The 11650-nt window shown below is 45.2% G+C and overlaps 3 protein-coding genes across 3 annotated transcripts; all 3 read left to right on the plus strand.

Annotated features, from left to right (window-relative positions):
- Positions 1-1572: 1572 nt before the first annotated feature.
- On the plus strand, positions 1573-3766 carry Cpr47Ee (Cuticular protein 47Ee). The gene is made up of 2 exons (XM_017171627.3): positions 1573-2923; positions 3006-3766. The coding sequence occupies exons 1-2, from the start codon at positions 2477-2479 to the stop codon at positions 3675-3677; spliced, it is 1119 nt and encodes a 372-aa protein (XP_017027116.1). The 5' UTR covers positions 1573-2476; the 3' UTR covers positions 3678-3766.
- Positions 3767-3896: 130 nt separating this feature from the next.
- LOC108078373 (E3 ubiquitin-protein ligase ZNF598) lies at positions 3897-8160 on the plus strand. The gene is made up of 7 exons (XM_017172201.2): positions 3897-4030; positions 4738-5181; positions 5238-5383; positions 5452-6015; positions 6076-7336; positions 7409-7606; positions 7670-8160. Exons 1-7 carry the CDS (start codon positions 4022-4024, stop codon positions 7865-7867), a joined length of 2820 nt encoding a protein of 939 aa, XP_017027690.2. The 5' UTR covers positions 3897-4021; the 3' UTR covers positions 7868-8160.
- Positions 8161-9208: 1048 nt separating this feature from the next.
- uri (unconventional prefoldin RPB5 interactor) lies at positions 9209-11650 on the plus strand. The gene is made up of 4 exons (XM_017172170.2): positions 9209-9265; positions 9328-9626; positions 9689-11147; positions 11209-11650. Exons 1-4 carry the CDS (start codon positions 9233-9235, stop codon positions 11551-11553), a joined length of 2136 nt encoding a protein of 711 aa, XP_017027659.1. The 5' UTR covers positions 9209-9232; the 3' UTR covers positions 11554-11650.

Consider the following 11650-nt stretch of genomic DNA (forward strand, 5'->3'; position numbering starts at 1 on the left):
AAACTAGTCCCTCAGTTTTAAAGCTATCTGAATGAAACTTTGCATATAGTCTTCTATATACTCTCACTGCTATATATGTCGGAACGGGCCGGATCGGACGACTATATCATATAGCTCCCATACAAATGTTCGATAAATTTTTAGAAAAAAAATTATAACTTGGCTGTTTTTCAATGAATCATTTTTGAGACATAGCCATTTTATATTATTTCAGAATTTTGGTAAAAATTTTATGAAAATCGGACGACTATATCTTATAGCTGCCATAGGAACGATCGGCAAATGAATAGGAAAAAAAGTATAACTTCGTTGTTTTTCAACATATTCTTATCTACTTTTAGATATAAGCTTATTTTATTATTCTAGAATTTTGGTATAAATTTTATGAAAATCGGACAACTATATCATATAGCTGCCATATAAACGATCGATAAATGTAGAGAAAATGTAAAGCTGGGAATGTAAAACTGTAACTGTCAAAATGTAAAGATAATAAGTATAGGTAAAATGTAATGAAACTCTGTTTTGTGTGTGTTTTCAGCATTTAAATCTATAATATAAACATCAAAACCAATCTGCAAGGGTATACAAACTTCGGCGTGCCGAAGTTAGCTTCCTTTCTTGTTTTTTTTTATTATTTTATTAAACTTAAGTAAATATGGTGCCTAATGAATTGGTAAGGATAAAGGAAAAAAATTGTATTTATTTGAAATAAATCTTTAATTACTAAAGATGATTTTAAAAGTATGTTTGTGGTTTAAAATAATCTAAATAAAATATATATGATAATATTTTATTAACAGTTTATTTATAAAGGTTGTAAAACAATTTTAAATTTCTCATAAAAGTATGTATGAAATATTTACACTCTTATTTCTTTATTTATTCAATTCTGGTTTAACATAACTCACATAAAAAAAAAACAATTGTCTTCAGCTATGTTTGTAGGAATTTAAATTTATTATACAAGGTCCTTTGGTAATTTGGTAATTTATACTATGTTCTCTGGAGCCCTTATCCATATGACTTAGCTTTAATAGTTCATTCAGAAGTATTCATTTGCATTTATTTTTTACCTCTAATAAAATTACAAGTAAAAGCGATGGAAAATGTTGTTACTAAATTATAGGGCATGGCAAAGTTGAGCTCACCTAATGTGGAAGTTATTTAATTTTAAAATATTTCACTAGTCTACTTTTTGGCTGAATAGTGCTAAAAATGAAGGCACAAAGCTTTGCTCACATTTAGGCTTTTAATAGAAATAAAGCATGCAAGTTTATCATTTATTTAAAATAAAGAAAATGAATTATAAATTAAACCCCTTTTGACATCACAAAATATTACGATTTCCTGTACAAAATGTAATTAGTTTTATAGAAACTAAAAAAAAAATAAGATTCAGCGAGACCACCATGAATTCGCAATAGTACTTGGGCCTCTTAACCTTGCTTCGGTATGGAAAATCTCATCATCATCGGAAATTAGCATATGCAATTAAAGCATGAACTGAACATGGAATAAGACATGTTCGAATTTTAATGGCAGCAGATGACAAACGAAAATGTATGTGTCAGCCAGTTGGCAGTTATAAATCACATCTCGCCTAGATCTGGACATGAGCAATCCCAGGCCCAGCGAACGCCTGATGAATAACCCCAGTGGAGCGTGGAACAATGGAACACCTCCGGCTGACAAGCTCCCACTGACTATCCTGGGGATAGGCATAGTATCTCTGTATCCCATTTGACAAATGATGTTTGTAGACCAAGTTCAGGTCCGACTGGCACCTTGACCACCAACCAGATCATGGGGATCGCGGCTCCGCGGGGCACACACATAACTCACACAGACACCTGCGAAGACAGGTGCTGGAGCAAAAACCCCAACAATTTGCATACGGGGGCCGCCTCATAAACAAGTGCGCGGAAGATGAGAGCTGGCCACCATGAAGATATCAATCAGCTGGAGTCAGAAGCATAGCCACCAACTAAATTCGTTTGTCCTTCTGTCAATGGCCGATAAAAAACCAATAAAGCTGCCACCCAGCAGTAGCGGAGACTTGTTAACACGTAGATAAATTACACTGCCCCCGGGAGATGGCCATCGAGATGCGGTCAGCAGTGGGCACAGGAAGCGGCCGGGTCGCTGGGTCGATTGTTCTAACCATAAAGCTGAGCTTTAGGGCCCGCCGCTCGGATCGGAGATCGAGATTGAGATCGAGAATCGCATAAATACGGCAGCGACTGGAAGCCGCCGTTGCAGTCGTGCCACAACGTTCGATCAGTAACTTCCAGTGGCATCTTAATCTCCAGCTCCATCGCCATCTCAAACTCAACCGCAGTCAGAATCCGAATCCGAATCCCAGCCATAACTCAGTGCGAAAGTGAAACGTCGGGTTTATCGAGCGTGTAATTGGGAGCTCCGTACGCTCCGTCCGAGATTTATGATCCACGGCACCCGCCCACTGACAGCCTAAATGTCTAGGGCCCGCTCCCCGCGATTCCGCCAGATCCGCTGGCTCATCCTCTGGCTATCCATAACCATATCCATTAGTCAGGCTCAGCTGCCGGGAACTGGTTTCCAGGGACAACGGCCGCAGGTTCCACCGCTGCAGCAGGCCAATCCATTCCAGCGCCGCCAACCCAATCCAGTGCAGGGTCAAGGATTATTTCCGGCACAGAGGAATCCTTTAAATCCACTCGGGAATCCTTTGGCTTCGCCATTAACTGGAGCCGGACTGCAGAATCCCTACACGCGCTACAATCAGTATCAGCAACAGAACTATGTACCCATCACGGCCTACCAGAACGAACTCAATCTGGATGGGAGCTTCTCCTACGGTTACTCATCCGCCGATGGAACCACTGCCCAGGCCCAGGGATATGTCAAGAACTTGGGATACGGCGAAGGGGTAGAGGCACAGGTGAGTAGAAACCTGTTGAGGATACCAAGAAATTTGAATTTGGATGGATTAATTTTAAACCATGTTACCTATCCTGTTCCAGGTCATCCAGGGCTCTTATTCTTACACCTCGCCGGAAGGCACTCCCATCACCGTCCGTTACATTGCCGACGAGAATGGATTCCGCGCAGAAGGCACCGGAATACCAGCCACTCCTCAGTACTTTCTAGGCGCCCAGCCTTATCAACAGGCCGGTGGTGTCATCAATCCCAATCTGAATCCATATCAGACGCCCTTCCGCCAACTGCCGCCTCCGCTGCCCAACGCTCCCTTTCGTCCCCAGATCCCAGGCCAGGGGCAGCAGCCTCTGAACCCGCTGCAGCAACAGCAGCAGCAGCAGCAACGTAACTTCCAGCAGCAACAGAACTCCGGGCAATATCAGCCCGATCAGCCTTTCAACCAGTTGCATTCCGGCAATTTGGCCGGACAGTACGCCGGACAATATGGCCAGCCGGGACAGCAATTTGGTAGCAATCTCACGGCTCAGCAAGCGCAGCAGCAGCAACAGCAGCAAAACCTTAACCAGCAGCAGCAGCAGAATCTAAACCAGCAGCAGAATCTTAACCAGCAACAGAAGGATCAGCAGAATGAGCAGCAGCAGCAGGCACTGATCACCCAGCAACTGAGGGGCAGGCCCAACAACCTGGTGGATCCCTATGGCTACAACCAGTATGGCAGGCGCTTCAAGAAGTCCCCAAGGACACCGAAGGCATAAACCAGCTAAAGGAATATTGAGCGGAATATTAAGCTTCCATTGAAACGATTAATTAGTCCAATCATGTAGTCGCAACTCAAGGGCATGAAATACATGCATTCGAAAAGTCAAATGTTTGTTTTTTATGAGTTTGGGAAGTATTTAAAAGGGAGCCTTACTATTGCAGAAGTTTCAAATTACAAAACCCAACAAGGGGTTGTACGCATTTCCTACAGAAATTTGTTTATTAACTCATCTAGTAGCTTATACGTCCGATTTCGATATTAAAAACTTTTATTCGGTGTGAATTCCTTTGTAAAATGGTTTCTAAATTTATAATTTAACGAAAACTTTTGTATAATTAAATGACCTTGGTGAGAACATATTACACAATTGCTTTTATGACAAATTAAATTACAAATTTCACAGTTTTTAACGGTAAAATTTAAAGAACTTTACAGATTTTGGTTTTGTCCGCTGTTTCGAAATTCGAAAAGCCGTTTATTCAGCACTGTAATTCACATTTTCCTGAAATTTGGCCAGGAATAGCCACGTTTCTCACTTTTCGTGTCATGGCTTTATCTTATCTTTTGGCAGTGTTCCGTGGCGGGGGGTCTTCCCCCCTAGATTTAGGGGTTTTTTAGTGTCCTAGGGGGAATTTTAGGGGGGAAGAATTTGTAGAGTGAAAGTTTAGGGGTTTTTTTTAACTTGTATTAAGACTACTTGTATGTATTGATTTATCCAAAAATTGCAACAACTTTTGAACTAACTAAACAAATGTAGAAACTTTTTGTGAACGAAGAGGTTTCCAAACCGATGCATATGTATAAAAAAAAAAACATTATTATAAAGTAACAATAAGACGTTTCTTCTTTATATTTTTGAAATTAACTGATTTTTTAAATTTAGGTGGTAAACTGGATTTTTTAGGGGGATATTTCATCTGGCCACACTGTCTTGTGCCCACTTTCGTGGTATTTTTCTCATATGTGAAACACAGCTTACACTTTTTGTTCGAAAAAAAACCAAAGACAACGTGTTGGCGTTGCAAATATTCCATTTAATTGCTTGATTTTGCCAGAATACTGCTCCGTCGCGGGCCGAGAAGTTGCGGGTATCCGAAAGCCCTTTGTTTATTCTGCGGGGAACACGGCTGCACACCGTTTTCACAGCGATTTCACTGCGCCCTTGGCAACAAGTAATTTTCCCCTTTCCCGTCGCTGCGCTTGAGAGAGAGAGTGAGAGAATGCAGAACGTGAAGACCAGGTCCGGTGCCAGGTCGTCGCACCATCGCCGTCCACGTCCCGGAGCCGCTGCCGGCTCAACGGAGAGTGCCGGGGTCAAGCCGGAGACCACCGACTACCAAGTGGGCAACGACGATAACGCCTGTGTGGTGTGCTTCAAGAACGTGGACATCTACTCCATTGGCGACTGCGACCATCCGGTCTGCTACGAGTGCTCCACACGTATGCGCGTCCTGTGCCAGCAGAACGAGTGTCCCATCTGTCGTCATGTCCTGTCCAAGGTGAGTCCACTGGCTAGCGATCAAGAAGCCAAAATAAATACGGAGCCTTTCCGCAGGTTTTGTTTACGCTGGAGAAGCTGCCCTACCGCGAACTGGAGGCCAACAACCGCTCCGATTTCTACAGCAAGAAGTACCGCATCGGTTTCTGCAGCGCCGAGATTCAGCAGAAGTTCTTCAAGCTCCTCGACCATCCCTGTCCCAAGTAATTATACCCGCCAGACACTCAGGTTACTTGTATTGTGACTCATCCTCGACGTTGAAACCCTCTAGGTGCGATGTGCCGCCGTACCGAACGTTCCAGGGCCTGCGCAACCATGTGCGCAGCGAGCACAGCCTGCACTACTGCGACCTCTGCGTGGAGACGCTGAAGATCTTCACCTTCGAGCGCCGCTGCTACACACAGCAGGAGCTGCAGCTGCACAACACCAAGGGCGATCCGGACAATCGCTCGCATCGCGGTCATCCACTGTGCGAGTACTGCAAGAAGCGTTATGTGGACAGGGATGAGCTGTTCCGTCATTTGCGCCGCGAGCATTACTTCTGCCACTTCTGCGACGCTGACGGCTGCAATGAGTTCTACAACGATTATGCCGACTTGGCAGATCACTTCCGGCAGGAGCACTTCCTCTGCGAGGAGGGCAAGTGTGCCACGGTGCAGTTTGTGGGCGCCTTCCACAACGAGATTGCGTACAAAGTGCACGTGGCCAACGTGCACGGCAAGTCGCTGAACAAGCAGCAGGCCAAGCAGACTCGCACCCTGCAGCTGGAGATAACCTTGGGACCACGCGGACGCAGCGGTCAGACGGAACAGGGCATAGCCAACATGAGAGCAAGGTAAGTTAGTAGAAATTCCATCCTAAAGACTCTTAATTGAACTTGGGAAAACTATTCCAGGAACGATGAGCACAGCGATTACCTGGACGAGCTCCCGTCGACAAGCACCCAGCGTCAAGTGAGCATAGATGCCGACAACGAGGAGCAGTTTCCCACTTTGCGAGGTGCCTCCACTGCTCCGAGCGTGTCCTTGGTGAGACCACCGCCGCCCTCGATGCGCAATCTCAGCGGGACCTCGGGACTTGCCCGGACCAAAGAGAACTTCCCAGCCCTGGGTGGTGGAAACGGGGGAGTTGTGGGCGGTGGCCCAACTGGCAGTAGTCTCTTTACCAGAGCCGCCCAGTCCCAGCATCCCGTGGCTGCTGTATTCAAAAAGCCCACCAGTGGAGCCAGTTCAGCTGTCCGAGCTGCAGCGCCAAGCAATGGAATGCTCCTGCACGTGTCCAATCGACCGGCAGCCGGAGCTTCGGCAGCTTCGTCCAAAAAAGCAGCTCCTCCACAAATGGACTTCCCTGCCCTGCCGGGCAAGGGAAACAAGAAGAATCTACGCAACCTGGAGGAGGACATGTTGCCCAGCGGCTCAGGAATGCCCATGACGAATGTCTCGGCCAAGCACCGAACGCTGGTCGATGATTATGTGTCGGTGGCCAACCCGACCACCTTCCAGAAGCTCCAAATGGTACAACAAGAAGAGAACGAGGCAAAGGCTCGTCAGGAGGCCTTGAAGAAGAGTGCTCCCAAACTTACCGCCGCAGAGTTTCCCACCCTGGGACCGAGTGCAAGCTCCAGTGCTAGTTTTGGCAGGGCAAATGTCTCGAAGCCTGTTAATGGATCTGCTGCCTTGAACTGGGCCAAGCCGGTGTCCGAGAAGAAGCAGCGTGAGCTGGAAAATCGCAAGGCTAAGGTGGCCCCGGCTCCTGTCCTGCCCACGACCTCTGCCAAGCCGGCAACCAAGGCGAGCAATAACAATGTGGCCGAACAGCAGGGCAATAAAAAAGATAAAAAGGCAAAGGATAAAAAGAGCAACCAGGAAAATCAACCCAAGGCGCCGGCGGCGGCCAAACAAAAAGAGAAGAACAATAACAACGAACAAAAAGCATCTGCCAATGGTACCCCATCGACGCCGGTACGTAATCCACCTGGCTTGGGTTCCGGCGGACCACTGAGACCACCGCCTGGATTCATGTCCAATGTGACTGTCAACTCGGTGGCCAAGCTGCCCAACAACCTGACGTTCACCAGCTCGATGGGTGAGACCTACAACATTGTGCCTAGCCCCTACACGTACACTGATCCACCAGATACTGGCTTCAGGAATCAGGTGAGTTTTAATAATACATTTAGGAAAATTATAAACAATAACATAACTCATATTTGGTTATCCTTGCTTCAGAAATTGGTGGACCAGTTTATTGAAATACTCAAAACACCAGAGGCTCTTAACGAATTTCGCCTGCTCTCGACCAAATTCCGGGATGGCTCCTGCACAGGTCAGGCGTACTATGAGCACTGCCAGTGCGCCATGCTGAGCTCGTTCTACAAGCTCTTCCCCGAGCTCTTGGCCATGCTGCCCGACATAAGCAAGCAACAGGTAAGCGTTTCAAAATACAAAGCTATGCATCTCGGTAATTAACCTTGAATGTTTTTTATTTAGGAGCTTTATCTAGTGCACAAGCAGCATCTGAACAGCTTATCGCCATCGCAGCTCAAGTCCGTGCCCAGCCTGGAGGTTTGCAAGGTCTGCAAGCAGATTCTCATCGCACAAGATTTGGAAGGCCATCAGCAAGTGCACGAGCTAAAAAAGAACTTTCCCGCGCTCGGGAGCTCAGCTTCCAATTCGCAGCGCAAGTAAAGGCGAAGTAAATCACTATAATAGCTTTATCCCTGTATATTTTGTATATACTGTTTCAACGAAGAACCATGTCCGCACCCATGTCGTGCGAGTCGAAATCTAAATGTGAAGTAGAAGTTAAACTGTATAAGCGCCTCCCGCCCCCACCCCAATCAAAAGCAATCTGTGACTTAGTCCAGGCAGTAGTGCGTCGTAGTGCAACCTGGTGTAAATCGGGGAAGCCTTTTTAATCACTGAGTGAGCTTGTGTGTGTAGTAAATGCCGGAAACCCAATAAAGTTCAAATGAATCGAATTATAAATTAGTAATTAAGGCTGGCAAGTCTTGCATTCGCTTCACAGAAACCAGAAGTGTGCTTATCAGGAGTGCCGCCAACATATGGTGTTATCTACGAATGGAAATTGGCTGTTCCCGGGATCGTAAAGAGCTGATTTATTATCGGACATATGGAGCACTTTGCAACCTGGTGGGGGAGCCCCCACATTCTGGTTATCTAATTGTTTGTCCAACGAAAGCTTTTTGGTGTTTATTGGTTTATTTCAGAGAGTTGGGTAAATATGATTAAAGCAAAAGCTATTTTTGTGCGCTATTCTGATTGGTCTGAATGATGAAATTGCAGGTTCTGGTTTGATTTTGTTTTTCAGATTTTGAAAAATAATTTGAAATATTTTTGTTAAAATAAATAAAACAAAAATGTATTAATTGAGTTCAAACATAACAGTAAAAGTTCTGAAATTACTACTTAGATAAAATATAATTAACCTAGTTTCTTTTATAAATAGCTAAATTTAAAGTAAAAATTATTAAAAAGTATTCCCTTGATGACAGAATTACTGAAAATATCGGCGATATATCGCGATAGTTAGCTGAAAATGTCGGATATTTATTGTGATTGTTGTCTGAAAATATCGGTGATATTTCGAGATAGCTGATATTTTCAGTAGTTTGTATGGAAACAACCGTTTTCAGTTGAAAATAACGACTAACTATCGCAGTACATCGTCGATAGTTTTGGTGATTCAGTTGCCAAGGGAATACCCAGAATATAAATTACTTAAAATTAACATAAAATATAAAAAACCTATTGATCTTTTTAATTTTATATATCTATTTTAGCGCGCAATCAAGGTATTAATTCGGAAAAAGTTTCTGTGTTAGTTGCTATTAAGTTAATAAATCCGCCTACTGAATTTAACACTTTTAAAATTTAAAACTTCTTTGTTTATAAAGGTTTTAAATCTTAAATTTTAAATTTTAAATATTAACCATTTATTAGTGATGCGAAACAACTATATCGATATCTTAGGCTATCGATAGCACCTAGCTTTTCATCAATCTTTTGCCAGCTCTATGCCAAACAATAACAATGAACCGGCAGCGTGAGGATATTCTGCGGCAGGTAATTATTATTGTTTTTAAATACATTTAAATATTAACATTAGACAAAAACCATTGGGACAGGCGATCGACAAAAATGCCTACCATACAGAGCGCTGGCAGGCCTTCAAGAGTGACAACGAAAGCACCATCCGAAACCTGGACTTGTTCTCCCAGAAACTGAGCGTGGACATCATGGTTCCCATCGGCAAGAAGGCACTAATGCCCGGCGAGCTGATCCACACCAACGAGCTGCTGGTGGGCCACTACGAGGGCTACTTCTCGGCCTGCTCCGCCCACAAGGCCAAGGAAATATGTCGCCATCGCATAAAACTCGCCGAGGAAAGCCTGAAACAGCTGGAAACCGAAGCTGATCTCTGGCAGTGAGTTGTTTATTCGTTCACAAACAATGGAAAGAGTATAATGTTTACGTTTGTTTTAACAGAAACAAACTCAAGACCCCGCTCGAGGAGGGTGCTGTTCCCAGTGGCGATCAGGTGGAGATTGTGGAAGATTTCAACGAGGAGTCACATAACAAGTGGATGGCGGAGCATAAAGAGCGGGTGCGTCAACAGAAGCAAGAGGAGCGCCTGAAACGTCAGGCGGAACCCCAGAAAGGGGACAACGAAGTGCTCAAGAAGCTGGAAGAGCGCGAGATGATGGAGGAACTGGGTCTGGACCCCGACGATATTAACGAAGATATGCTCGAAGACCTGCTGAACGGGGAGAAAGAACCCACGAGACCCACAGAGAAGCCCATCCCCCAAACCCTAACCGATGATCAGGAATCGCAGCTCTGGGAGAAGCTGGAAGCCCAAGAGCAAAACGAAACTGAAGAACTCAGTTCCGAAGCAGAAGAGAGCCTGAAAAGCACAGATAATCTAGTTCGTCAACTAATGTCCGGTGAAATGGACACACCATTGCCAAAAAAACGCGTTGGTGGTGAAAAACAAACCACAGAAGGGGAAGATGATAATGAAGATGATGATGAAGAAGTGACCCAAGTGGAGGAGGTAAAGACTATAAGAGAGCAAATCTCTCTGCTGCCCAGCGAAGAGCGGCAAGCGTTTCTCAGAGACCAACTTAATATCCTAAAGGCCAAGATGCGCAGGATACAAAAGGCCAACTTTATCAGCGACGAACTGATTCACTTGATGAATGTTGTGGTGGTGCTGGAGGACGATCTTCAGGACATGATATTCGAGCAGGAACTGGAGGACAGCGGGGAAGATGGGGAACCAGACGAAACGGTTGAAGAGACTCATAAAGTACCTGAAGACAGCGAGGAAACTGTGGCTAACGAGCTTCCGAAAGCAGAAATTAAAGCTGTGTCTGAAATAGTACCTGAAAATGGCACCAAGACCCGTCGCATATCTTTTGCCCTTTCGGATGAAAAGCTGGAGTTCCGGCGCGAGGATACCGTAGCTGAAATGCTGCCCAATGCCAGGAAAAACTCCAGGGATGTCATAAAGCTAGATGAGCCCTTGACTACCCAACCCGCCTCCGAAAAGAAGCCAAATCCATCAAAATCAACTAATGAAGATATCCTGCAAAAGGTGCAAAGAAATATCGAGTTTGTCAAGGAGAATCAGAGTGTACAGGACTTTGATTTGCTCAATCAGATTCTGGAGGCATCAACCGGAAGGATTAACACTTTACACATTAGTTTCAAACATTCCGATGCACTGCCTTCTACACACAAAAGTGATGATCAGGAGGAGGGTGGTGCCGACACACCTGGAAACCCCGCGGATTTCTATAAGAAATACGAAAAGGATTTGGCCCAAGTGAATCAATCGTCGTTTCCCATTTATGTAAACGGCTTCGAGGGCGAGGAAGAGGTTAAAGTGCCCATAATGAGCGAGGCTGCCCGCGGGTCAGCCTACGAGGATCCAAGAAGTGAGGTAAGATCGTCGCACTTAAATCAATGATAAAGAATATATAAATTCCCTTTTCTATTTCCAGTTCTCTAAGCCAATTGCTTCACAGGGAGGTGAATCCACCGACTCCGAGTCCACCACCAAGTCCATACTCCGAAATAAATCAGCTGTGGAAATGGAGCCTCGTGTCAACTTCAACCAGCAGGCAAAAAAGGGCAAGAAGGGCCGAAAGCAGCGAAAGAAGGAGCGCACCTTGGACGACGACCTGCGGGACATGAGCGCCTATCAAAAGGTCATGCACGATCTGGTCGAGAAGGAGGAGCCCACGGCCCCGGAGCCCCTGCCCAAGGGCAAGTTCATTGACGCGCACACGCCCAAGAAGCGGGTCAGCCGCTTCAAGGAGCAGCGAGCGGCGCTCAGCAAGACTTAGCGAAGAGTGAAACTTCAGCTGGGAATTACTGGTATATCTGTTCAAGTTTAATGTGAATTTGTATTACAAACACAACGCAAACAATAAACAATAAACA

The sequence above is a fragment of the Drosophila kikkawai genome, chromosome 2R, assembly GCF_030179895.1.
Source record: "Drosophila kikkawai strain 14028-0561.14 chromosome 2R, DkikHiC1v2, whole genome shotgun sequence".
NCBI classification, from domain to species: domain Eukaryota; kingdom Metazoa; phylum Arthropoda; class Insecta; order Diptera; family Drosophilidae; genus Drosophila; species Drosophila kikkawai.

Coding starts and splice junctions, on each gene's coding strand:
- Cpr47Ee (XM_017171627.3), top strand. CDS start 2,477: ATGTCTAGGGCCCGCTCCCCGCGATTCCGCCAGATCCGCTGGCTCATC. Junction 2,924..3,005: donor GCGAAGGGGTAGAGGCACAG/GTGAGTAGAAAC, acceptor ATCCTGTTCCAG/GTCATCCAGGGCTCTTATTC.
- LOC108078373 (XM_017172201.2), top strand. Junction 7,337..7,408: donor ATACTGGCTTCAGGAATCAG/GTGAGTTTTAAT, acceptor TCCTTGCTTCAG/AAATTGGTGGACCAGTTTAT. Junction 7,607..7,669: donor CCGACATAAGCAAGCAACAG/GTAAGCGTTTCA, acceptor TTTTTTATTTAG/GAGCTTTATCTAGTGCACAA.
- uri (XM_017172170.2), top strand. CDS start 9,233: ATGAACCGGCAGCGTGAGGATATTCTGCGGCAG. Junction 9,627..9,688: donor ACCGAAGCTGATCTCTGGCA/GTGAGTTGTTTA, acceptor TTGTTTTAACAG/AAACAAACTCAAGACCCCGC. Junction 11,148..11,208: donor ACGAGGATCCAAGAAGTGAG/GTAAGATCGTCG, acceptor TTCTATTTCCAG/TTCTCTAAGCCAATTGCTTC.